The sequence below is a fragment of the Aedes aegypti genome, chromosome 2, assembly GCF_002204515.2.
Source record: "Aedes aegypti strain LVP_AGWG chromosome 2, AaegL5.0 Primary Assembly, whole genome shotgun sequence".
In the NCBI taxonomy this organism is placed as follows: domain Eukaryota; kingdom Metazoa; phylum Arthropoda; class Insecta; order Diptera; family Culicidae; genus Aedes; species Aedes aegypti.
Window position 1 is genome coordinate 209764820 of NC_035108.1, and position 27272 is coordinate 209792091.

Consider the following 27272-nt stretch of genomic DNA (forward strand, 5'->3'; position numbering starts at 1 on the left):
ATATACCGTCAATATATGCGCTATATTTTTAGAAAATTTTCGTCCGAAGACACCATTTCGAAAAAATCACGTTTGAAGGTGCTACAGAATTAAGTTCACGATTTCGGCCGATCGAAATACTGTGCCTCGGTCAGGCGTCTGTTGAGCAGATTATCCCCCCATTGCTAAGCAGAGAAAAAGGGCTGATTTTGCGAGTTTAAGAAATATTTGAAACAATAGCCAACGCACAAAACTCGAATAATTAACTCCAATGTCAAATCTGTGCTGCTATACGCCAGTGCAACGTGGTGTGTATCAGCAGAGAACACTCAACTGCTGCAGGTGTGCATCAACAGCTGCCTACGGTATATAATTCGAGCATACATTGGGGCCTTCCTTAGCCGAGTGGTTAGAGTCCGCGGCTACAAAGCAAAGTCATGCTGAAGGTGTCTGGGTAAGATTCCCGGTCGGTCCAGGATCTTTTCGTAATGGAAATTTCCTTGACTTTCCTGGGCACCTGCCACACGATATACGAATGCGAAAATGGTAACTTTGGCATAGAAAGCTCTCAGTTAATAACTGTGGAAGTGCTTATAAGAACACTAAGTTGAGAAGCAGGATCTGCCCAATGAGGACGTTAAGGTGGAGACGAATCGAAGCCAAACCTCAAATTTTCAAGAACACGAATCTGTAGAACCAAACATCCTTTTGAGCTGAAAACTTTATCGATTGATCACCACCAGCTAGAGACCAATCGATTAAGTTTTCAGCTTAGAAAGATGTTTTGTTCTCCAGATTCGTGCTCTTGAAAATTTGAGGTTTGGCTTCGATCCATCTTCACCTTAATGCCAAGAAGAAGAAGATGGTGGCCACACATCTGCATCTCTAATGCTGAGTTCCATCGTCGGTGCCACCAGCAACCGATACAAACCGAAGTTCGACAACGAAAGTGGGGGTGGGTTGGCCACACTCTACGTCTGGGCGAAAACGAAATCTGCAAACAAGCGCTTGATTGGAATCCAGCAGGACATCGCAGCAAAGGCAGACCCAGAGGCTCATGGCGGCGCAGCCTCAACAAAGAAATAAAAGAAGTCGACGATAATTTGACCTGGCCGCAGGTCAAGATGATAGCTGGCAATCGCCCAAGATGGAAATCTTTCACTTCAGCCCTATTCACCAGATTGGGTGCCCAGGACCCATAAGTAAGTAAGTAAGTAAGATAGATTATGAGTGAAAGATAGAAGCAATCGGAAGATACAACTACAAAGTTCGAGGAAAGAGACATGCCCAGGATGAAGCTTATGAAGCAGAAACGGTAGCTATCAGATCACCAATTCCGTCTAGTACTATCTTGGAAGAAAACTTAAACAGTAGAGTAACTCCCATCATTTTTTTTTTTTCATTCCGGGAACAGTAAGTCATGCTCAGCACGCTGACGTAGTGTATGCACAGCGTACCGTCTGGGTCACAATGCATTACAAAAGCTAAATTAAAAAAAGATGTTTTCATGGTGAACCATTCAATTAAAACTTTGTTGCAAATTGAAGTTTAGGCCAAGTGCAAAAAATAGGCCCCACAATGTTGCAGTTGTACCGTTTCAAATCTTCGTCATTATCTACCCCATGGCTCAGACTAAACAATCTGTATCTGGTCTTGCTGAGTGGGAAATGATGCGTCTGTTTCTAACCGGACCGGTGGAAATTGTTTAGAAAATCATGTACTATCACTCTATAGCACCAGTTGTGTACATGTGCAATAAAGTAAGCGAAATGCTGGGAGGTGCCCCCACCAAAAATTGAAAGCGAAAAATGGTCAGAAAAAAAAAGAAATCTAGAACAAAAACACCTGTGTTTTCGGGACGCGGCTGGACGACATCGGCTCTTACTGAGCGGACTGAATCAGTCAAACTTTGGACCGATCGTAATTAGATTCGCAGAAACACGTGCCACCAAGTGCCAATTAGCAGGAAGTAAACACCGTTGGCTTCCCTGAGTCATCATTGTTTATGGAGCAGATTCGATTACCTACGCATATGCACGTTTCAGTAAAGTGTGAACAGACGAATTGGTCCGATGGCCACACTTGAAATGATGGTTGCGAGAGCCGATAGAAATGGGACTAAAGCAATTGATACAATTCACTCCCATAAAATAAAATAATTGATTTAATTTCAGAAATAACTGACTTAGAATTCTTTAAAAATATCAGAAATTTCACAATAAAGCCTTAAGTCCTCTAGGAATTCTTTCATCGATTTCTTAAGGGTTTCTACGAAGGGATCGTTTAAATATTACGTTATGCAAGAGAGGGAAGGAGAGAGTCTTCCCTAGTGTTGCGGTCAATACCAAAATTTTAAATAAAATAAAATAAATTTAATTTAATTTCCTAAGGATGTTCAAACACAATTTATCCAGGAATTCTTTCAGTTACGTTTTCAAAGAATTTTCAAGAGAGTTTTTCAGAAATTATTGAGGAAATCTTTTAAAAAATCAGAGCAATTTTTAACGGGAAACCTCAAAGTAATTTCTGATAAAATATCTGTATGAATGCAAGATTAATTCCAGCAATGATCTCTGTCAGCAATCTTGGACTCTTAAGACTCAAGAATCCATCATTCAATCATCAACAACTTAAAACCAGTTCTCGTTTAGATTTAAAGATGTTTTTAAGAAAATCATATCATTGAATTTAAGATAGCAAGTGTAATCCAATGATAGATTTTTTTTCCATTGCTTCGATTGTGTACGAATAACGGTTATTTTCCTCCTAAGGAGGTATGGAGGATTCTCTCGATGAATTGCTGAGAGAATAACTGAAATAGCCTAGTCAAATAGCATAAATCGCACCCTTGTAAAATATAATGCAAGACTTTCTGGAGGAAATCCCTAAAAATATGATATGGAATCCCTTAAATTTGTTGTAGAGGAATGATCGGAACAATTACAGGAATTGCTGGTGTGAAACCTCAAATGTGCATTAAATTTTATGGACACTCGACGTGTTTTTTTGGGTAATTATTCAAGACCAAATGACAAAAACGAATTGCAAAAGTCGTAAAATCATTCCTTGAAATACCCCAGTTGCCTAAAAATATGTTTTAGAAATTGTGGAGCCGCTATGTGAAAAATTTGACAATGCTTTCTGAACATATTGAGGCTTCCTCGAGCCAATGACTTTTACAATTATTGTTTAAACTTACCTACTGTTCGGTGAAAAGTTAAATAAATACTGATGAACTTCGATGAAACCCTAGCTTAAATTATCTGTACAAAAGAGTAGGTTCGTTTTACCGCACTAGCAAAATATAAAAAACAAATGTACAAATAGTCAAACAAACATGATCCTCATAAACAGGACGAGATACTTCTCCCTACTAAGCTAAAAACATATTTACAATCTCTAGTAGAGTACTACATAACGCACTAATGAGTTTCGTTCGTGCCGGCCGTTTCCGTACCCTGCTGCATTTTTCCGCTGATTTTGGCATTCTGTTGTCAAAACATATAGTTCAAATATTTCGCAACGGTTTTCAGGCTATACTACAGTAAAAAGCAATAAATTACCAATAATTAAGTTAAAATGTCTACAACTGAGCTCTCAAATAAAATCATTCACCTATAGAGTCACGTGTCTTCCACCTTTCGCAATCACTCGATCTCACTCTAATCTTACTGATTTTCACTCCCCTTTACGATACTATGTCTCTCCCTAAATGCGACTATTATTTAGATTTCTCAAGAAATTGCAAGGATCAATGCTTTTGTCGATTTAAGTAGTTAAAAATCTGGATCTATCAGACTGATTTTGATGGTAACTGATTTACCACTAATTAGTGGAAAATGTATCATTCAAATCTATGAAATCGAGTTAAATTCACAGACCTTACAGTTACATGAAGTAATAAATAAATCGCATTCTAGTCATGCCTCACTTCTGGCCATGTCCTTAAGTTGGTCTAGGAATACAGTGGTGGTGGTGCTCGTCGAGTGCTGGGATCCAATAATGGCCCATGTGATGACTGCAGTCGATGCTTTTTCCGGTGGTTAGGCTGCGAGCTGACTATCGCATTTTTCTGCTGTCTTTGCGTAGGCTGTTGGTGACGTTTTTTCTGAGGCCCCACCGGCTGCTGCATCAACAGATGTTGATGATGGGATGTGAAAAAGTTTGTCGCATTAGGGTAGCAGTTAGTATCGCGCCTCCAGTTGGGTAACCGAATTCCCTGTCGTTGACATTCGTGGGCATACGCTGCTAAACTATCGCAATAGCACTGCTTATGTGGACACTCACACATATCAATCTTGCACGACTCAAAGTAGTTTTCCGGATTCAGTTGAGAATTGCATTCACCAAAGACATCCGTCTTCAAAATCTTACAGAACGTGAAAAACTTCTTCGGCCTACATTGAGAATTCTTTGCAATCAGTTCCTTCTTCCTTGGCCGTGTGCATGCTTTCTCTCCACCAACCGCCCAAGACTGTGCGAATTTCCAAACATTATCGGTCATGTTAACCCCAGTTCTGGAGAACAAATCATCTCGGAAAACGCTGTTGTAATTCCCACAAAGTCCGCATAGCTTGTTCTTGTATATGACCGGCACCTCCACCTGAATGAAGTTGTTTCCATCCCAGGTCAGTTTTATCCCAAGGGTGGTACTTACAATCACCTCTGTGCCATCGTCACTCTTGAAGACATCCAAAACCCCATCCAGCTTATACGGAGGATCCACTCTACTGCCATTGATCTTGACTCGCATTTTCTGTCCCAAGTTAACCTTCAAGTTTCCCAGCTTTAGCGTTACAGTCTTGGTCCAGGATGAAGATTTGGTCAACCGAGCATCGTTCGTCACCCGTATCGAAAACGTGTGATCCTTGCAATCGGCCGTAAGCTGGTACTTGCACGATCCCTGAAAGCTGTAGAAATACCCATCGAACGTTTTGTAGTGCGGATCGCCAAATACGGTGCACACTCCGGGACTTTCGACGCACTTCGAGCAGCATTCGTCCTTTGGCTTGATGAGCGTCTCGTTAGGTTTGCACTTCTGCGGAGGACACTGGCTTCTGGCGCACCGCACTTCGCCAGATCGGCACTCGCAAGAGGTACACGCATTCAAACTCCATGTTTCGCCGTTCTGAAATGAAAGAAAATGCTTTTTTTTAATATGTACCATGTGCAAGTTTTTCATAAAATAATATACTTTTTGATGTTTGATTACATAATTATTTGATACATTTTTTTTTTTCACATCTTAAAGTGTATGCATATGCATAACTGTAGTCACTAAGTATATTGAAATTACGTTTAACCTGGCATGAGGACGTTTGGTCGAATAAGGAATCTTTGCGTAATAATGTGAAACAATGTGAAAGAACAGCATATTATTAAAAGAAAGGAAAATTGAAAATAATTACAATTTGAAATATTATCAGCTAAGTGCCACTGAATATTGGAACAGTATAAATACAAAGAACAGCCTTTTATTCTAAGACGGCAAAACTAAGCCGAATGTTCGGCCAAATGTCAATAAGCCGAATATCTATTTTTCAAAGATGCCGCTTACAATGAAAGTAGGGTAAGTGATCTATTAGTTTTGGGTGTTCCTATAGTTGCGGTAGTGCCATTTTCACTGATTTTATTACATAAGCCACAAAAACGACACTGCCAATCGACGTATTGGCTTGTTGATACACGGAATAGTTGAAAAGAGCATTCAAATTGCTTTAAAACTGATGAAATATCACTAAAATTGCTAAAACTTTTCTTACTTGTATCAATAGTTGCGGTAAAGTGTTCCTATAGTGAAGGATCCTGTAAGGAAGTAATGGAAGTGTATTCAAATAATCTGTTCAGACATCATCTTATGATAAGCAGGCTTGGAAAAACTGGTTAGAAACCAAGAAACAAGCAAACTTCAGTTATTGGTCTAATTTTGGCTCGCAAAGACGTTTTGAGAAAATATTCTCAATTAACTACAGATCCCATAAGAAAACCATGGACACTGCAACTAAAGGAACACTAATGAAAAATATACCGCAACTAAATGAACAGTGTACCAATAGACCTGTGCAGGAGTTCACGAATTTGACGTTTGAGCGGTGCCGAATTCACTTGTTGCCATGGTCACGTAAATAACACGGCACCGCTCAAACGTCAGATAGTGAACTCGTGCATCGGTCCATGGATCAATGCACGCGTTCACTCGTTGACGTTTGAGCGGTGCCGTGTTATTTACGTAACCATGGCAACTAGTGAATACGGCACCGCTCAACCGTCAAATTAGCGAATTCGTGCATTGGTCCATAGTGGAGGCATTGTTTCTCACGGACATACCGTGGGTTACTGCGATGAAAAAGTTTTTCTCATTTATGTCGTTTTCGATTATTCCCGACAGTGCACCGCGCGAGTGTAATAGTTGACACCGGAAAATAAAACGGTTTCTGTGAAATATTTTGACAGCGTATGATGGTGTTAGTGAAGGCTTCCATCAAAAGATTTTGTCATTTTGCATGTCAACAGATAGAACAGCTGTTTCTGTTATTCATGATGTGCTGTAAGCAATTCGGACACAGATTCGTTTGGGTTTTTATAGTTTGTTTGCGGTGTGTTTATATCACTGGCTGCAAACGTTACTATGCCTAAAAGTATGGGACAACAATTTGCTTCCAATGCCAAACCCTGTGTTCATTTTATCTCATTTCGAACACCTTGATTCAAATTCCGAATTGCACTAATTATTATCATTTGTAATAATATCATCGCAAATAATGTCAAATAGCTAATTGTTACGACCTTAAAAATAAAAATCATTGATATTTCTAGGTCTAAATTAGCATTTAAGACATTGGACTTGAGATTGAAATAAATCCTTTTTTGGAAATTTAATGACATATTTCAATGAAATGTTTTAGCGCAATCTAGTAATTAGCAAAAGCATTAATAAAAAATCATCAAATACAGAGATAGAAAATTTGAAACATTCGCGTCCTTGAAGAACGAAAAAATCCACGCATACTTGAATTTTGACGTTGCATTTGAATTGTGTGATATTGCCGCCGCTGAATGTGGATTCAAAATGAGTTCCGCATTAACTTCTACAAAATTCTTGCTTCCTCAATGTTTCGAGCTCACGATGCAAAATACGGCGATCTTTTATCGTATAACACTAAATATTTTCGAAAAGTAAATCAGCTTTTTGTAATAACGAAAAGCATTAATGAAATGCAATCGATTATTGCATTGAAACCCTAATGAAAAATCAACGTCGATTTCTCGTAAACCAATTGTTTTTTAAAACATATGGAACCATACATTTTGTAATCCGAGGTTTAATCATTCTATTTTGTTGGCATCCGCGTTTTTCAGTCAAATTTTCTCTTCTGCTGTAATCCAAACATCTGAGTGAAGAGTTCCCTTTTCTGACATAAACCATAAAAGTTCCCCTTACACACTGATAGAACATACTCAGACGTCGTAGTATCCCCAATTATACTTATATGATCTTTATTTTTTGTAGTTTTGTTCATTTCTGAAAGCTAAGAACATTTCTTCTTTTACTGAATAAAAAGATTCAACTCTAAAATAAATTCATTTCATCCGCACAGAAATGAGCAAAAATGAAGAATCTTGTTTATTTGTGATCGAAAATAACAAAACCTACCAAATTAATCAAAACAAGAACGCCACTGACAGCTAAAAACCATAGGGTTCATTCAAATATTACGTAACGCAAAATTTGTCAATTTTGGACCCACCCCCACGTAACAGCTTTTACCCTAGATATACGAGTCAGTGCATCCGAACGGTGGGTCGTTGCTGTACTGGAGATGGCCAGAATCCAGCTGTTCTCCAGCCTGGAGTAGCCGCGGTCGCTCGTCTTTGGCAAAGGGGTGGGATACAGTGCCGATCGTCGCCTTGCCGGGTCTCGTGGTCACGCAACGCTCGGTTTCTTGGAATTGTTTCGCCACGTGGCACCTGAAGCTACTTGGAATGGCGGAGAATTCCTACGCCGGGTTTGGAGGGTCACCACGGGACGCTATTGGGCGCCCAGCCGGGATTGATAATCCGGAACCAGACTCCAGTTCTTCAGCACAACACCAGAGTTGACCCAAGAACACGTGGCGTGGGGTGATAAACTATAGAATATTCCGCCTTCAGCAGTAGTCCCCGTCCCCAGTTTGGACGGCGTGGGATGGACTTTGGAGCTCCGAACTGGAAAAGCTGCACTCGTTGAAGCTGGACTTCGGGCCTATCCTCGCTTTCGCACAATTTCACTTTGCACACTTTCCTTACAGGATGGGTTCTTATTAATTTTCCAGCGCCTCGTCTTGATCGGTTGACGGTCCAGACTCAACTGCCGTGCCAACTCACTTTTTATCTCTGCATCTCTTCGCCCCGGATGTGGGGTTGCCCTCGGTGATTTCGCTCTTAAGTGGTAGGGGTGTGAGCCGGGTAGCGTTAGTGATAACAATATTGGATGGGGATAGACAAATAAACCGAAATTTATTTGTCTAATCCCCTTCAAAGGTACTACATGCATAGTCTCACAGTCTATGTTAGTATTGGTGGACATGGAAGTTTGTTGCCAAATTGTTAACGGTTTCGGTAACAGGCTAACAAAAAAAAATCAAAGTTGCTTAGAGTCAAATGCACGTGATACACTATTTTGAACATCTGTTACTTGAATCACATGGATTTTGTAACAAAATAATCAATTGTCGTCTAATCTTACATCAGCTAGCACGTTAAATACTTTTTGGCAGTAAGATCATGAATAGCTTTCAGTATGTCAATCACATTACGATTTTTCAGGGAAATAGTTCATTCGGGAAAACGTCATTCGAGGAAATTTCATTCGGGGAAATGTCGGAAAATCGTATAAAGTTATGACAAATATGAGTGCCAAAAACTTTTCTGGAATATAGGCTATTCGAGGAAACGGGATATTCGGGGAACTGACATTCGGGAACTGGCGTTCGGGGAAACTCAATTCGGGGAAAAGTAGCACAACCGGTTTGAAGACCTTATTACACAACCAATGCACTTTTATACGCTGAATCTAGTGGGCAATTTTGATTACCATTGCATACACGAAACACTTATGACGAAGTTCCGTCTATATGATACCTTTTTCTACTCATCGTTGTTGTGACTTCTAGCTTAAGTATATTCCTAGAGCTAATATGATTATGGTGTTGACGACTTTGAATAATAATAAATTGATAAATAATTCAAACGAAAAAAAAAACAAACAAGAGAAATGTGTGGTATTATTCTCTGTATCGGGTAAGGTGAGGAGAGTCGACTGAGTTGGCAAAAGTTGAGTTGTTTCCATTTGAGATCTGCTTGTCGCGATTCATCCAACTCGCAGTATCAGCCTGAATGAGATACATAATAGCAAAAAACGTAAGAAAAGTCCAGTATATCACATTACATTTGGTCGAATGACATTTAGTCAAATGACGTTTGGTCGAATGACGTTTAGTCGAAAGTACATTTGGTCGAACGAACATTTCGTCAAATGGACATTTGGCCGAAATGAATTTTATTGTCTTAAGAAGTACATGGCATTAGGTCGAGAAAACATTCAATCAAAAATGTAGTCGAATAGGGATTTCTCAGATTATTTTACATAGCAACATTTTGACGTTAATTCACAGTTATTGTGTAACATTTAAAAAGTGGAAACATTTATGGTACGTGATTTTACAGAAGGTGGGATATGCTAGAACAACATAATACAGTGCAAGGAATCTGCTTTGGTGTAGTGGTATTTCTTGACCAAGCTTCAAGCCTTCACTCAACCATAAAATCGATAGACTTCTTGCGTTGTGGACGTTACATGATGTCATTTTCCTCATTTCATGATAAATATAATTATCTTCTTTGAATAATTTCGATTGACTCCGCCATTAAACATCACCATGATTAAAAAACGAATCCTACAGACGGATCTTTTGATGCACTTCGTCAGGTCTGGTCCTTGCAATCCATACTATTAAGCACGGTAGTATGTTGTATGACTTCATATTTAATAAAGGATCGCTCTCATACTAAAAGTTGTCATTGGCTAAAGATCAACATTTATGTATAAAGAATGATGGTATTTTGATAGAATAATAAATTCAAAAATGTTTAATATTACAACAACTAAGCGACGAAAATATTTAGGAGGAATATTATCAATGAATGATAATATTTTTAAAGAATATTAAATTCAACAGCCATGATAACCTTTGAACTTCTTACCATAATCCAATCCAAAAATTACTGAGGAATAAGAAGATTTACCAGAATAATTTATCCTTCATCGTTACTAGTACAATGGCTACCTTTTTGCAGCTACGACCCTCTTTGTAGTTCTACAAACATCTCGTGTGTAGGGGTCACACATAAATGTTCTCGAAATGAAGCCTTCCAAGGATCTCTTTATGAATCAAGAGATACCCTTAGAAGGCACATCCAAAAGTCATACATTTGAAATAGAACTGACCCTAAGAAATTCTCATAATTTCGTAGGTGTTACATTCCTAAACTGATGTATGAAGGTTGCTCCCTCTTTTCTGTTACTGATTCTGATTTTTGATACTGACTGTTCTGGTTTTGTACTAACCTCTGAATCTCACACAAGAACGACGCATCATTTGGCCACGTCCTTGCAAAAGCTGGGGTATGTGAAGATGTGATTAAGAGATCATCTACTGAATAGAGGTGCGGAGAACTTGACCACTTATCATACGGATATACATACGAATAATGCAATAATTCCGCTTAATCATCTGTAATCAACTAAGGGCCGATTTCTTCACCCCCGCTTAGGCCTTAAATCTAGTTTAATCATATGGGTAAACGTGGTTTACGGCTTAAGCGAAGGTGAAGAAATCGGCCCTAAGTCCGCTAATTATCTTGCCAAGAGTATGGCATACATCTTTATATGAGTCCGATAAGAAACTTCTAAAATGGACCTTGTCAAAATAAACAAAAAATCATGTTTCAATTACCTGCTCCCATCAGAAGCTCTTGCTGGGTTTGTAAAGATATTCCCAATAAAACGATGAAGATTTATTCGAAAACCAAAAAAAAAAAACAGAAGATTTGAAATATTCTTTCGAGTATTCTCAAGAGGTTCACTATAAATATAGAAGCTTTCGCCTAGAAATTTCCCAAAGAAACGATAAGTGTCCTTCATGTTACTTTAAATAAGCATAGCATAGCATAGACTGACTGTACATGTCAATGGTTGCTACTCCGTGATTGATCGGAACTGGTAAGAATTGCACTACGATCCAAATGAATAAGGGATTGGGGTTTCCGCTTACTCTCGAAGTGCAATTTTAGCAGATCTAATATTATTGATCAATAACGGCGCCGGCCAAGTCCTTACAGTCAGTTGGGATGGGGAAGGAATGTTAGGGTGTAATGATTGTTGTTTCTAGAGACCGAGAATACCTCTGCATCTCCATAATCACCACGGGAAGGGTGTTTATTAGTGAGGGAGTAAAAGATCTGGGAGTCACCTCTGGTCGATGATGCGATCCATGGACAAGGGGGAAATATACGACTTATATTTAAAGCTAGTGTTGAATTTCTGTCTCGAGAAGTTTTTGGTAGAAGCTTAAAAAAATACGTCAACATCTATAATGTCGAACAATTCAAAAGATGTTTTTATTAATGACGAAAACTGAAAATTACATGTATATATTTTAAATTATATGAAACAGGAATAAAGCCGACACTTGTAGCGACGAACTATACATAGTTTGTTTGAAAATTACATATGAGTATTACTGTGCATTTTGTCTCGATATGGTAGAAGTTTTTAAAAAATACGTCAACATTCACAATGTCGAACAATTCAAAAGATAATTTTTAATAATGTCAAAAAGAGACAAATATATGTATATTGAAATTGTATAAGAAAAAGCATAATGCCGACACTTATAGTGACGAACCATACAAAGTTTGTTTTAAAATTACTTAAAAGTACCGCTTTCAAGAAAATATGTGTTATCACAAGCATGAAACGAACTCACCAGTTGGTAATCCATCCTCGACTGAACACAAAACTGACACTGACAGCAAAACTTCTTGGCGTCCCGAAAACAAACCGTCTTGCTTGTGCCTTCCAAATACCTACCCAGCAAGACGCTCCAAAACAGGAAAAAAATCTTTGGAGACGAAAACACGCGCGAAACCGTGAGCCAAATCTATCGGACGACGCAAAACCGAACTGTCCTGCTTGGGCTTCACGAAGCACTACCCAGCAAGACGCTCCAAAACAGGAAAAAAAAATCTCCGGCGACGAATACACGCGCGAAACCATGAGTCTAATCTATCGGACGACGCAAAACCGAACTGTCCTGCTTGGGTTTCACGAAGCACTACCCAGCAAGACGCTTCAAAACAGGAAAAAAAAAATCTCCGGCAACGAATACACGCGAAACCGTGAGCCAAATCTATCGGACGACGCAAAACCGAACTGTCCTGCTTGGGCTTCACGAAGCACTACCCAGCAAGACGCTCCAAAACAGGAAAAAAAAAATCTCCGGCGACGAATACACGCGCGAAACCATGAGTCAAATCTATCGGACGACGCAAAACCGAACTGTCCTGCTTGGGTTTCACGAAGCACTACCCAGCAAGACGCTTCAAAACAGGAAAAAAAAATCTCCGGCGACGAATACATGCGCGAAACCGTGAGCCAAATCTATCGGACGACGCAAAACCGAACTGTCTTGCTTGGGTTTCACGAAACACTACCCAGCAAGACGCTTCAAAACAGGAAAAAAAATCTCCGGCAACGAATACACGCGCGAAACCGTGAGTCAAATCTATCGGACGACGCAAAACCGAACTGTCCTGCTTGGGCTTCACGAAGCACTACCCAGCAAGACGCTCCAAAACAGGACAAAAAAAAAAATCTCCGGCGACGAATACACGCGCGAAACCATGAGTCAAATCTATCGGACGACGCAAAACCGAACTGTCCTGCTTGGGTTTCACGAAGCACTACCCAGCAAGACGCTTCAAAACAGGAAAAAAAAATCTCCGGCAACGAATACACGCGCGAAACCGTGAGCCAAATCTATCGGACGACGCAAAACCGAACTGTCCTGCTTGGGTTTCACGAAGCACTACCCAGCAAGACGCTTCAAAACAGGAAAAAAAAAAATCTCCGGCAACGAATACACGCGCGAAACCGTGAGCCAAATCTATCGGACGACGTAAAACCGAACTGTCCTGCTTGGGTTTCACGAAGCACTACCCAGCAAGACGCTTCAAAACAGGAAAAAAAAAATCTCCGGCAACGAATACACGCGCGAAACCGTGAGCCAAATCTATCGGACGACGCAAAACCGAACTGTCCTGCTTGGGCTTCACGAAGCCACTACCCAGCAAGACGCTCCAAAACAGGACAAAAAAAAAAATCTCCGGCGACGAATACACGCGCGAAACCATGAGTCAAATCTATCGGACGACGCAAAACCGAACTGTCCTGCTTGGGTTTCACGAAGCACTACCCAGCAAGACGCTTCAAAACAGGAAAAAAAAAATCTCCGGCAACGAATACACGCGCGAAACCGTGAGCCAAATCTATCGGACGACGTAAAACCGAACTGTTCCGCTTGGGTTTCACGAAGCACTACCCAGCAAGACGCTTCAAAACAGGAAAAAAAAATCTCCGGCAACGAATACACGCGCGAAACCGTGAGCCAAATCTATCGGACGACGTAAAACCGAACTGTCCTGCTTGGGTTTCACGAAGCACTACCCAGCAAGACGCTTCAAACAGGAAAAAAAAATCTCCGGCAACGAATACACGCGCGAAACCGTGAGCCAAATCTATCGGACGACGCAAAACCGAACTGTCCTGCTTGGGTTTCACGAAGCACTACCCAGCAAGACGCTTCAAAACAGGAAAAAAAAAATCTCCGGCAACGAATACACGCGCGAAACCGTGAGCCAAATCTATCGGACGACGTAAAACCGAACTGTCCTGCTTGGGTTTCACGAAGCACTACCCAGCAAGACGCTTCAAAACAGGAAAAAAAAAATCTCCGGCAACGAATACACGCGCGAAACCGTGAGCCAAATCTATCGGACGACGTAAAACCGAACTGTCCTGCTTGGGTTTCACGAAGCACTACCCAGCAAGACGCTTCAAAACAGGAAAAAAAAATCTCCGGCAACGAATACACGCGAGAAACCGTGAGCCAAATCTATCGGACGACGCAAAACCGAACTGTCCTGCTTGGGTTTCACGAAGCACTACCCAGCAAGACGCTTCAAAACAGGAAAAAAAAAATCTCCGGCGACGAATACATGCGCGAAACCGTGAGCCAAATCTATCGGACGACGCAAAACCGAACTGTCTTGCTTGGGTTTCACGAAACACTACCCAGCAAGACGCTTCAAAACAGGAAAAAAAATCTCCGGCAACGAATACACGCGCGAAACCGTGAGTCAAATCTATCGGACGACGCAAAACCGAACTGTCCTGCTTGGGTTTCACGAAGCACTACCCAGCAAGACGCTTCAAAAACAGGAAAAAAAAAAATCTCCGGCAACGAATACACGCGCGAAACCGTGAGCCAAATCTATCGGACGACGTAAAACCGAACTGTTCCGCTTGGGTTTCACGAAGCACTACCCAGCAAAACGCTTCAAAACAGGAAAAAAAAATCTCCGGCAACGAATACACGCGCGAAACCGTGAGCCAAATCTATCGGACGACGCAAAACCGAACTGTCCTGCTTGGGCTTCACGAAGCACTACCCAGCAAGACGCTCCAAAACAGGACAAAAAAAAAAATCTCCGGCGACGAAAACACGCGCGAAACCGTGAGCCAAATCTATCGGACGACGTAAAACCGAACTGTTCCGCTTGGGTTTCACGAAGCACCACCAAGCAAGACGCTTCAAAACAGGAAAAAAAAATCTTCGGCAACGAATACACGCGCGAAACCGTGAGTCAAATCTATCGGACGACGCAAAACCGAACTGTCCTGCTTGGGTTTCACGAAGCACTACCCAGCAAGACGCTTCAAAACAGGAAAAAAAAAAATCTCCGGCAACGAATACACGCGCGAAACCGTGAGCCCTGTCCTTCATGTTACTTTAAATAATCCAATAAACTGACATATGGGCTTTCAAGGTGCCAAATATCGGCCGTTATAAAACTTCGTTCAAATTTTTGTCAGGAATTCTTCAAAAAGTCTTGTCAGATCATAAACAAATTGCGGAAATATTTTTAAGATCACTACTACTACACGGATATAAAAAATCTCACTAACAATTTGGTAAAAAAAAAACAAGAATATTCAGCCAATGGATTGAGAAGAAACTGTGTGGAATCTCGATTTTTACCCTTCAATAGCTCGCTTTCAAGAAAATTGTCGAGTATCTCTTCAGAAAACTGCCAAATCTGCCAATTTATTTTTCCAAAAATATGCTAGGAGGTTCCTATGGATATTACTCGGAACGATAATAGGTTCGTTGTCACACTTGATAAAAAAAAATCTCATACAAAGTCAGTGGGGACCTTCCTTAGCCGAGTGGTTAGAGTCCGCGGCTACAAAGCACAGCCATACTAAAGGTGTCCGGGTTCGATTCCCGGTCGGTCTAGGATCTTTTCGTAATGGAAATTTCCTTGAATTTGAACAAGCTGAGAAACAGGCTCTGTCCCAGTGAGGACGTAATGCCAAGAGGGAGGAAGAATACAAAGTCAGTGAAGTAAAATTGGGCTCTCATTATCAGAAATACATTGTGGAATACATATGTGTTGGTCCATAAAAGCTTGATTTTGTGCGAACCGTACTCAATTGTATGGAACTTGGTTCAAGCGTATGGGATTTCCCGCATTGAGCTTAGAATGAAATACGCCTCGCTCCATCGTTCTGTTCCGCGGTGGAATATAATGATGGAAGCGCACGGTTATTTATAAAATGATTTATTATAAACTGTTCGCGAATGGTTAAATGAATCGTAAAGTAAATTTTCACAGTTTTACATGACTTCATTTTTACATGGCATAAAAGAAATGTATATGACGTGTAATTTTCATTATATTTGACAGCGAAGGTTGTAAATATTTAATGATGAAATGTGTTGAAGGAGAGCAAAAATGATATAATTTAAAAATGATTTTTAAAATTGTGCCCATCACAACGCTTCATACAACTTACCTCATACACCTGACCCCGATGCGTACACGTTGACTTGAACTCGGCCGGCATCGGACAAGACGGGCAGCAATCATTTAGTCCTTGAACCTGATCTTCGATGGCACACTCTAGCACAGGACAGGTATTCTTCTCGCAAAACGTTGTTCCATTACGGCACTCACACGACGCACACTGGTCCGCTTTGTACGTGGCCCCATGAAAGTGGACAGCCTTACCGATGACACAATGTTTCTGAAGTCCCAGTTTGAACTCTTCTCGACGTTCCATACAGCGGGCGCAACATTCCCCCGGGATACGAATCTGCTTCGAGGCTGGACATTGGAGGACCGGACAAGACTTTTTCGTGCAGGTCAGCTTTCGTCCGTCGCAGGTACATTTGACACACGGATCCTCACTCAGTGTGGCCTCGTTCGTTACTTTCTGACCGTTCAGTTGGCATCCTGAAATTTCAAGAGAAAAGTTCCGAATAAGTAAGACACAGAAAATAAAAGCATGACAAACAAATAGCGGTAACGGTAAACGCGCAGCTATTGAAAAAGACCAAGTGTAGAGGGTCGAATCCTACTGGTCGAGGATTCGGGTTGGAAATTTTCTCTACTTCCCATGGCATAGAGCAGCGGTTTTTAAATAGTGCTCCGCGCGTACCAATGTTTTGAAATAACTCAACTTGTTATTTTAAGATACGCTTATTATTGTATCAAACCAAGCAATACTTACAATTTTCAAGAGTACAAATTTCGAGAACAAAACAATCGATCCTGCTATAAGTTCTTGGTAGCCTTTTGATTAATCTTCACTTTATGATGTTTTTGACGTAACGGTGGATGACGAAACGGAATTTTTGCAATTTCTCATCGTAATAGGCTGTTTTTCATCACGCCAATCTGTCATGAAACGGCCTACTTTCCTGCACTGAAGTATGCAGTGCGGGAATTGTCATAACGCAACTGAAACCAGTACTGTAATGATTCATTACGCAACGCTTTCTCATTACGCAACTGTTTTGAGTTGCGTAATGAATCATTACACAACAGTTTTTCAGAAACTGTAAAATAATGGTGAATGCATTCCGATATAATTTCTGATACCTTCAAGTTGTCTTCAACGAAATTGCAAAAAATGTTGTACGTAACTCGTTGCCGAACTCGATTTTTACAGCACTCATCGTAATTATCCTACTCGGCAAGCCTCGTAGGATAAATTTACGACTCGTGCTGTAAAAATCATCATTCTGCAACTTGTTCCGTAAACTACTATTCACGATGCCAATATGTCGATATTATCGAACTCTCATTTATCATGGGTACTTTTACAAAAACGTTAAATAATACAAGATTTTGTATTGGAAGGTTAAAGATATTCTGCCATCGAACAGTACATATTGTACCTATAGGGCAATTTCAGCTGCAAAAGGTTGAAGAAATCCAATTTTCCCCAACAGAATATTTTGAAACTTTGAGGGTGTGCAAGTATTGTCGGGATACTTAATTTCATCGACGAAACTCTGAGGTACAACGTGGTAACTTCGTCCTCGTTCTCGAGTTCGAATCAACATTTTTCTTTCAAACTTTTTTTAAGTATGAATGGAATTTCTTTTTTTTTAATAAGCTCATCAATATAGAAATTGATGAGCTTAATAAAAAAAATTTTTGCAAAGGAAAAGTTTTTTTCGCGCGCATTTTTTTTCAACTTTTCGAAATAATGATTTTCTTATAATTATGGATAAAACTGGCAAAAAATCATTCCTCATATAAGTACTGCGAATGATGTAAATGAGGAAAATTCTGTTTTACTCAAACTAGCATCGCTGAAGATGATACAGTTGGCATAATTTTTATAAGCATATTTAGTTCAACAAAATGAACGAATTATAATACGAATTTTCCAAAAAAAAAAAAGAAAATACCTATCTTTAGGCGTTTGGGCGAAATTTTGACAAAGTGATACAAAGTTAAGAATATTTCAAGAGTTTTATTTTGGCCCGTAACGCGGGTAGATCACCTTTTCGAGGTGCGTTACGGAGTAAGATCTACCATATTGTACTCTTGTTGTATCTGTTCTTATGAATATTTATAAGTTAGGGTCGGAAGAGTATAAGAGAGTAACAAGCCACTAAGACCCACCTATTTGTCCTAGATAATGAGGAGGTCGATGTGAAAAAATGGCTCAATCAGCATCTGAGGTTGGTTTCAACTCATGAGACAATTTCTTTCCGAGTTCAAGAGTTTATCTTTCGATATCTAGGAGGGAAACGATTCCGAATCAGTGGAGTAGCAGACCTCTTAACTTCTAAAATAAGCTTTTTGTTTCAAGGAATCTAAATGTTTCATGGGATGAAACCTGTTCACAGTTTCAAAAAACGACTTTGAACCTTATAAGTAGAAGCAATAATTTGATACGCTAGAGTACCGATGCATGGTCAAAATCAGTATCATTCAACCAGCTTAGTGGCCGAACCTGATTAAGGGGCGCGCTTTTGAGAGTTTAATGGTAACAAACTGTTTTCTCCAAAAGGTATAAATAGCGGTATCTTTTTCTAAAGAGGCTCTATGCAAAATGGTAAAGAATGATATTGTATAAAAAACGACTACTTCATTATTTCTCAATAGTAATGGAGTAGAACGACATGCACTAAACAAAGGACACGGGTATACCACAAAAGATCAAAGAAAACTGGTCGCAGTGGTTCATCCCGAACAGAAACAGAAGAGTTTTATTAAGATTATGACTATTTCCGTGAGTGTTGAACTTATTCTATTCAGACACATTAATGAAGGCTTAAAAAAGAAATTGTTGCTGAAAAAATCGCTCAGTTTTTCGGATCAAAAACAAAATGCGGAAAATTACTTATACAGAGCATTTCTCTCGTTTCCAGGTCGAGAACTTTTAAATTTTTGACGAAACCTCAAATATTTCATTTAGATACGTAATTTTTACAGTTCAATCCTGTAATAAAATAGCTTGCTCTATTAAATGAAACAAATCTTTTTTGAATAGAGGAGAAATTAAAAAAATAATAAAATAAAATTATTTAAAGAAAGACGACAACCTAAATCATAATTCATAGAAATTAAACGGTAAATTCAAGCTTGTAAAAAGTCAGGATTTCAAATGAAGTGGTGATGATGAACAATTTTATTTAAAAAAGTGCTCCGCGAGCCAAAAAGGCTGAAAACCCCTGGCATAGAGTATCATTGTATCTGCCACACGACACATACATGCAAAAATGGCCAATATGCAAAGAAAGCTCTCAGTTAGTAACTGTGGAAGTGCTCATAAGAAGCAGGCTCTGTCCCAGTCAGGACGTAATTCCAAGAAGAAGAAGAAGTGCTCATAAAAATACTCTTCCAAGATTCAAAAAGAAATAGTGAAAAAATAATAAAAATAAATGAAACATAAATTAGCTTAGCTTAGCTTAGACTGACTACACATATCAATGGTTGCTATTCCGTGATTGACCGAAGTCAGTGAAAATGCACAAATAATCAACTAGAAGTTCGGCTGGGATTGGCCATAATCTTCTTCAGTGTGCATAATTCAGTGCCTCTATTTATACAGGGTCAATAACGGCGCCGGCCACGTCCTTGCAGTCAGGTGGGATTGGGGGAAGGAATGTTAGTGTGTAACCTTTGCTTTTTGGAGACCGTGTTTGCCTCTGCATCTCCACAAAGGTTACTGGGAGGGATGTTTGTTAAGGGGGAGGATCGTTGGGTCACAGGATTCACTTTGATAAGCGATTAGACCATGATAAACAATGATTTGTGAGATATATACATGCTTATACGTAAATATAATATTTTCATTTGATATGAACAATTTCTATGTAGAGGAAAATTATGCCGACACTTGAGGTGACGAACCATTCAAAGTTTGTTGAACAAATACCTAAATGTAACATTCCTACAGCTGTCAGGACGAAAGCATGTGTTATTATATTTTACTCATTTGAAAAGAAACAAAAAACTCGATTGGTTGGGACATCATAGAACACTCTTATTCTTATGCCGACACTTACAGTGGCGAACCATCCAAAGTTTGTTGAATAAAGTGAACCTTTCGCAAGTCTACACTTGTAGTGTCGAACCATTCAAAGTTTTTTTGATTACAAAAATAAAGGTATATAAGAGGTGTTCTGAAAAAAAATGTTAAACATAAATAAATCATGAATCAGAGTTTGTGTCGACACTCACAGTGACGAACCATCCATAGTTTGTTGAAAAATCATATTTACATCCCACCATTGTAACGATTGAATGTGCAGTCATACATATTTTATAGATTAGAAATAGTAGCATGAAATGAGCTCACCAATTGATCCGTTATCCTTAACTGAGCAGCCACAATCCACTTTCGGCTTCACTCGTTTGCTCGGCTATAAAAAAGCACTCAGGAAAAAAAAAAGCGCGCGACCCAAAAAGAATAAAAAAAAACTGTTCGGGCTTTTTTGACGCACTGCCCAGGAGCAAGCGTCAAGGTCGAAGGATCAAACAGAACTCAATAAAAATAAATGAAACATAAATTAGAGACAAACCGAAATCACAATGCGATATGAATGCAAAACAAAAAAAAAACAACTGTTTTTAAGGTAGAAACTTGGACTTGTGCCAATATAGAGAAATACTTTCCCACCATCCAAAATTTCAGGATGTTCTCCTTCTTTGAGCCATTTTGATACATACATATAACTACCCAGTGTACAAAACAACGAACGTTTTATCCGTTTAGCTTCACCAGGCGGTATTTTATATGGCTATATAACTACAATGCGGCAATGGTTTTGTTTTACCCCTGCAGCAGTGTCTGTCTCCTCGTGGGTGGTACAACTGGCCTTTAGACGCCGCCGGACAGCGACTAATCAATCAACATGTGGAGTTTCGATTCGAAATTCGATCGCATTCTGATTTATTGGCAGTGAGTTTGATTTTGACCGGTCAAGGTCGATAATTTGAATAGTAATCCGTCAATTCCAAAGGTTTTCAGTGCGCGACGGTGATGGGTTCAATGAATGTGCAATGTCAAATCTGTTGTAGTGTATGCAATCAGTAAACTGGGTCGAACACATTAGCAATAATAACATCAGTTTTAGACGAAATCAAGATCTAATGTTGGCTATCGAAAATTTAGGCATTACATACCCATAATTAATTGTTGAATTGAACGATCAAATCCATTTAAGGTACCCCAGGGTAAGAGGTACCCAAAAAACGATAGTTCGAACAAATTGTTTAATATAATTTTCAAATTTCACAAATTCGGTCACATTTTGGCAACATTTTTTGCTGACCGAGTTGTTGAATTTGCAAAATATTGAAATTCAAAAATATGATTGAACCATTTGTTTGAACTATCGTTTTTTTAGATCCCACTTGCCCCGGTGCGAGTTGAAGAACATCGACTAAGAAAAATGTTGACTTAGAAAGAAATCATAGATTGTATTAAATGCGCATTCTAGCAAGTTTGAGGAATAATCGAATAGGTGCAAGTGTAGGCCGTTATGTTGTTAATTCAGCTGATAACAATCACTGATTTGCAATGAAATTGCAATCACTGATATGCAATGAAATTGCAAAAAAAAAGTAGATATAAGTAATGCACCTTTTAATATCTAAGAGGTGATAATAATGCACAATACTAAAATTTACTTTTTTGATTCTCGTTACTCTGCTACGAAGGGTCGAATACATACAAGTGTACGATATATTCGATGACACGTTGAGATTGTACAACAAGATTCAAAAATAAGTGAAACTCTCATTTTACATTTTTCTGGCAGCTCAGTGTTATCTACTTTCCCTCATATTCTTAGAACTGCACTGCTTCACATGAGCTGCATTGTTAGAATGAATTCAAATTGAGCAAGCACAATTCAATTCCAGTAGGAAGTGGTTCTGGACAATGTCAAAATCGATCCGAAGGTTGCCAGCTAAACGAGATTATTCATTTCGTATGATTCAAGACTGTTTGCGAGCAAGACTCACTTGACATCAAGTAGAGCTGGAATGACGATAGAGCAGCAATGTAGATGAGTGTATTGATACTTCACCACGCATTGGGATTTTTTCTCTATATTTTTCATATGTGCATTGCTCACTTTAAACTGCCATATAATGCTAATGAATTGAGGCAAATAAAGATGTAAATCATATTAGCCGCCCACTGCTGAAATTAGACAGACCAAGCCTATGAGCTGACTGCGTTTTACGAGTGGTCTTCAGGCCCACGGTTGGAAGCTTGCGTACGGACGGATCAATCGCGGTCGAAGGTTGGCAAGAGAGCAAAACCGTCGCCATTGATCCCCATGTCGTCAGCCATTTGTCTACTCAACTTTGTGGTCGATCAATTAAGTGGAGTTAACCTGTCGTTACTCGAGGAAGTGGTTTGTCTCAAGTGGACAAATTATCGTAATGCGGAAGCAGATTGGTGTCCATTTCGCTTTGCGTAGGGAATATGTGTTGATCGATTACTTGCTTTTAGTCATTATTTCAAAGACTCTTCAAAACTAAGGTTTGCACATGCCTGTCAAAATTATCCCATAAAATTAGTATACAACACCAGAAATCTAATCACCGTAGCGTATGTTAACTGCCATTCTATTCTTCAAAACCATAATAATTTAACAAGCCTTAAAAATAAAGACATCGTTTCTGATCCATGTCGGAATTTCGTTTGACAATAACACGAATAAAAAAAAAACGCATAAATAAAGTGTCTGTTAAAAGCTTTGAACTGTTCTTTGGTGAAATGTCCGAAAAGGAGAAGTCGTTCGATTATCATCACTTGAATTATGGTATTTAAAGCCGTCGTGACATAATGCACACTTCCAAGGAGGACAGGAATTTTCTATCATTTAATTTGCTAATGATGAAGCTATAAATAACAAGGAATCCTGTAGAGAAAAAAGCATTCTGATTGTATGGCGTGTTGGAGCCACCACAAATTATGTTTCCAAGCAAGACTCGAGACATGCGTCTGAGACTTAAACCAGAATGATGAAGAATACAAACCGTATGCTTGAGCTTAGGAGATTAATCGAATAGTTCCTTCGGATACTCATAAATAATAGATAATTTTCCTGTATATTCAATTTTTTCCAATTGACAACTCACTACATTGTTAATTAGTTTTAAAGAGATCGAATAATGGTAAAAGAATTGACTTCATTTACCCGTCAGCAGTAATGATAAAAGTTTAGGAGATTGACGAAGAATCCCCACAGGATCCATGAGTTATGGAATTATGGTGAGATTGGCTGTCAAAGAGATTGGTGTCGCTTAAATCACTCTAGCCCAAACTAGTAGGAGTACCATCCGGCACATCAAGGTTGATATCATTAGGATATAGAATATAGCATAGAGTAAAGTGGGGCAAAAGTTCGAGTGGGGTAAGAGTTTCTTTTTAAGATTTCAAACTCAATTCACATTAAAACATAAAAATGGCATGGTGGTTCGAATGCTATTCAAGTCGGTGACTTTCACTCCAAATATCATAAAAATCGGTTGAGATTTGGAAAAGTTATGGCTATTTGTTGTGTTTTAACGTGAATATTTTAATTGTTGGTCAAACTTTCGTTTCACGGAACCAAATAAAGATAAAATCTTTTTCAATATTTTATGTAAGGGCATTTCTAGGCCTACTATAAGGATGCTTTGAGGTGTATTAGTTTTTGCATAAATGCTTGGAAACAATTTTTGGCCCATAGTGGGGCAAAAGTTCGAATCAGCGGGGCAAAAGTTCGACCCATGTATAAAATCACGGAAAAAAATTTAAATTGCCCAAAATCCACATATTATCTTCAAATTTAGCGAAATTTGCCTAATCGTGCGAAAAATGTCACCAAAATTTTACATTTTCCCTTAGTTTTGCGAAAAACTGCTATTTTTTGGTATATTAATTTTACCCCTGTTTTGGGCAATTTTTTTATGAAAATTTAGTGTGTATTTTCCGACAAACATAAGTTTACGGCTGGTGTAAAGTATGCCTGTCATAAAAGTATCAATATTTAGTGTTTTAGCCAGCGAACTTTTGCCCCACACTAGATTCGAACTCTTGCCCCACCGGTGGGGCAAAAGTTTGTTTAAGACAATCAATTTTGGAACTGTTATAACTAAAAATGGGTAAATATTTTGACACAAGTATGTTCAGCATAATTATAGCCAATAAGTTGAAGGTTCACTGTATGATATTTATTTTGTTTCAACTGCTATTGTTTTTCTGGAAACTTTGATTATACCACTATGGTCGAACTTTTGCCCCAGCTTACTCTACTGGGCGCGACACAAACGGACAAGAAAAATATACTGGATAACATGCGTTGGACAGAATGGAAAGGGAGATAACGGAAGTGATTCTGGTAGCAAAATTCAAAGCAATGGATAGGCTGTGTAACCTGCAATGCTAGATGAGGAAAAGAAAACTATTAACGAGATGAACAACAACAAGGCTGCTGGGAAGGATGAGCTCCCGGCCGAACTTTTCAAACACAGAAGTGTGCAGCTGCACCAACTTCTTCATCACCTTTTCGAGGTATGGGAGAAGGAATAAGTGCATAGTACTTTGAAACAAGTTGACCCCGGGAGAAATGTTCAGTCCCAGAAGAGGACTAGTCTAAGCCCCAAGCAGCTGGTCTTAAGCCAACGGCCACTTCTAAAGTGGGAACCAAAAGCCGTCTTTTGTCCCCGGGTCCCAGGGCGTGTTCAGTAGGGGAGAGCTTCGGATGTGGGAGTCCTACAGAAATGGAATGGAATTCAACTTATATCAATTTATTGGTCACTTTCGGTGCTGAACGGCGTCAACGGCGGCGAGCGTTCACCCCGTTTGCTCGACGCAGAGTACGACGGGCTGTTAGTGGCGGACTGCACGAGGGGATGCTGACGCGATGGGGTATCGTCGACACGTTTGACTAACGACAAAGGGTGGCTGTATGCGGTAACTCTCGGGATCGTCTCCGCTGGCGGACAGGTTAGTGCGTTCGGTAAAGGCGGGCGAAGCAGCCTCCGGCGACCGATCTATAGGTGAGTGTTAAGGTTAAGGTGCGTGGGGTACCAACCCCGATTATTGTTCGGCTTACTGGTTGGCGACTCAGATATGTATAATGCGGTCGACCAAAGTTCCACACACTAACTTGGTGACCACGAGCTGCTATCATTTGCCACAAGTTAAATCGGTAATTCTTCTGCCTCTCAGTTTCATCGCATCTTAGAAGCCCCAACACATATATTTTCCCCGTGTGGATGCTGTGTTTTCCCCCATCCGTTTTGTTGGTGAAGCCACTGTTATGCAACCACCCATTCGTTGAACTGCGTTTGGAGCGTTAGCTAACGTTAACTTGCTTTAACATCATCTATCACCCTACAGTCCCACATCCATTCGAACAAAAAGGTTACCGTACGGTAACATCTTGGTTGGATGGTCTCATTTCCCCTTGATAAAAAGGGCATTGACTGAAATGCGTAATTCATCGAGGATTAACACTTCTTAATTCGGCGTACAAAATCATGTATGGAATTATGTTCAACAGATTGAGTCCGCATGAGGAGTCCATTGTCGGAAAATACCAAGCTCGATTTTGAGAGGACCGATCAACGACGGATCAAATATTTACCCTGACTCAAATCCTAGACAAATTCCGGGAGTTCAATTTGCATACTCATCATCTGTTTACAGATTTCAAAGCAGCCTAATATTCAGTGAAGAGAAAAGAGTTGTGGCAAATTTCGGACATGGCTTTCCGGCGAAGCTGATTAGGCTGATTCGTGCAACGCTTGAAGGATCTAAATTATGTGTGCGGGTGGTAGACGAAATCATCGTTCGTAACATTCGATGGATTGAAACAGGGCGACACACTTTCTAACTCGCTGTTTAACGTAGCGCTCGAGAGTGCTATCAAGAGAGCCGGTCTGCAGAAAAGCGGTACCATTATCACAAGTTCTCATATGCTCCTCCTTATCACAAGTTCTCATAGGCGTTCGCGCCTATCAAGAGGTAGGCGAGGATCGGACTCACGATCAACACCAAAAAGACGTAGTAGGGTAAAAGCACCGGTGTTGGCCAGCCCAAGAGAAAATGTCAATAAAAAATAAATAGGAAGCCGTATTTATACTACAAATATGTTAAATGCAAGCTTTCAATCCATATGATGTGTTTAAAATGTCAAAATTGAGCTATAACCATTTTTTTGTTTTGAAAATCCCGTTGGTCAATATAGGCCAACGGAACCAGTTTCGGCCAGAGATTTATCTTCGGTTCCTAAATTGGCCAATCGCATTGATTTCTCATAAGAGTGGCCAAATTAGGAGTGTCCTGGCCAAATTGAGTGTATGAGAGTTAAAATTATAAGGAAAATTAATTGTTTTTCTTATGTTTTGAATCAATTTGGACGAGTAAATGAATGTAGCTCTATCATATGAATGTGATCTACTGAACACAAAAGGTTTCATGCTAATTGGCTATGTAAAACGTTGTATAATCCCCTATGGCTACAACTGACGTATGGCAAAAACCGGTGCTTCTACCCTACATGATATTTGGTGGTTAAGTAACATGGGTACGGACGTGTTTATGGTACCGTAATGGTGCTGGGTGGTGAAAATATTGAAGTGATGGAAGAACTCGTGTATCTTGGAACACTAGTGACGTGCGGTAATGATGTCACCCGTGAGGTGAAGAGACGTATTCCAGCTGCGTGTCGGGCTTTCTACGGGTTCCGTAACTAGTTGAAATCGTAGCCTGCCACCAAATATCGCGTTATACCAGGAAGTCGATCGGAGAGCTTTCCAACGTAAAGTGCTGCGATCAATACTCAGCGGTAAATTAGAAAACGACATCTGGTGGCGTCGCTTCAATCACGAGTTGTATCAAGTGTATCAAGAGATATTGTCAAGCGCATAACATACGGCAGGCTGCGTTGGGTTGGTCCCGTTGCTCGTATACCGGAAGAACGACAAGCAAATATAATATTCAACAGAGAACCCGGATGTGGCCGCCAACTTCGTGGCAGGTCACGCAACTGGTTTTCGGGATGCTGGGAAGTTCAAGCAAGACGGTTCGTTTTCGAGACGCCACACAGAGGAGCACCTAGAACAAATTCGTGGCCATAATTTCAAATTTGAAAAATTGA

The 27272-nt window shown here is 39.8% G+C and overlaps 1 protein-coding gene across 8 annotated transcripts in view; it reads right to left on the minus strand.

Annotated features, from left to right (window-relative positions):
• Positions 1 to 2955: 2955 nt before the first annotated feature.
• Positions 2956 to 27272, minus strand: part of LOC5570721 (BMP-binding endothelial regulator protein) — a 261551-nt gene continuing 237234 nt past the window's right edge. For all 8 annotated transcript variants that reach the window (XM_021843859.1, XM_021843857.1, XM_021843858.1 and 5 more), the window contains exons 7-8: positions 16157 to 16596; positions 2956 to 5107 (exon numbers count right to left, since the gene is read on the minus strand). In XM_021843859.1, coding sequence (XP_021699551.1) covers positions 3935 to 5107; positions 16157 to 16596 — 1613 coding nt within the window. In that variant the 3' untranslated portion in view covers positions 2956 to 3934. The remainder of the gene's footprint in view (positions 5108 to 16156; positions 16597 to 27272) is intronic.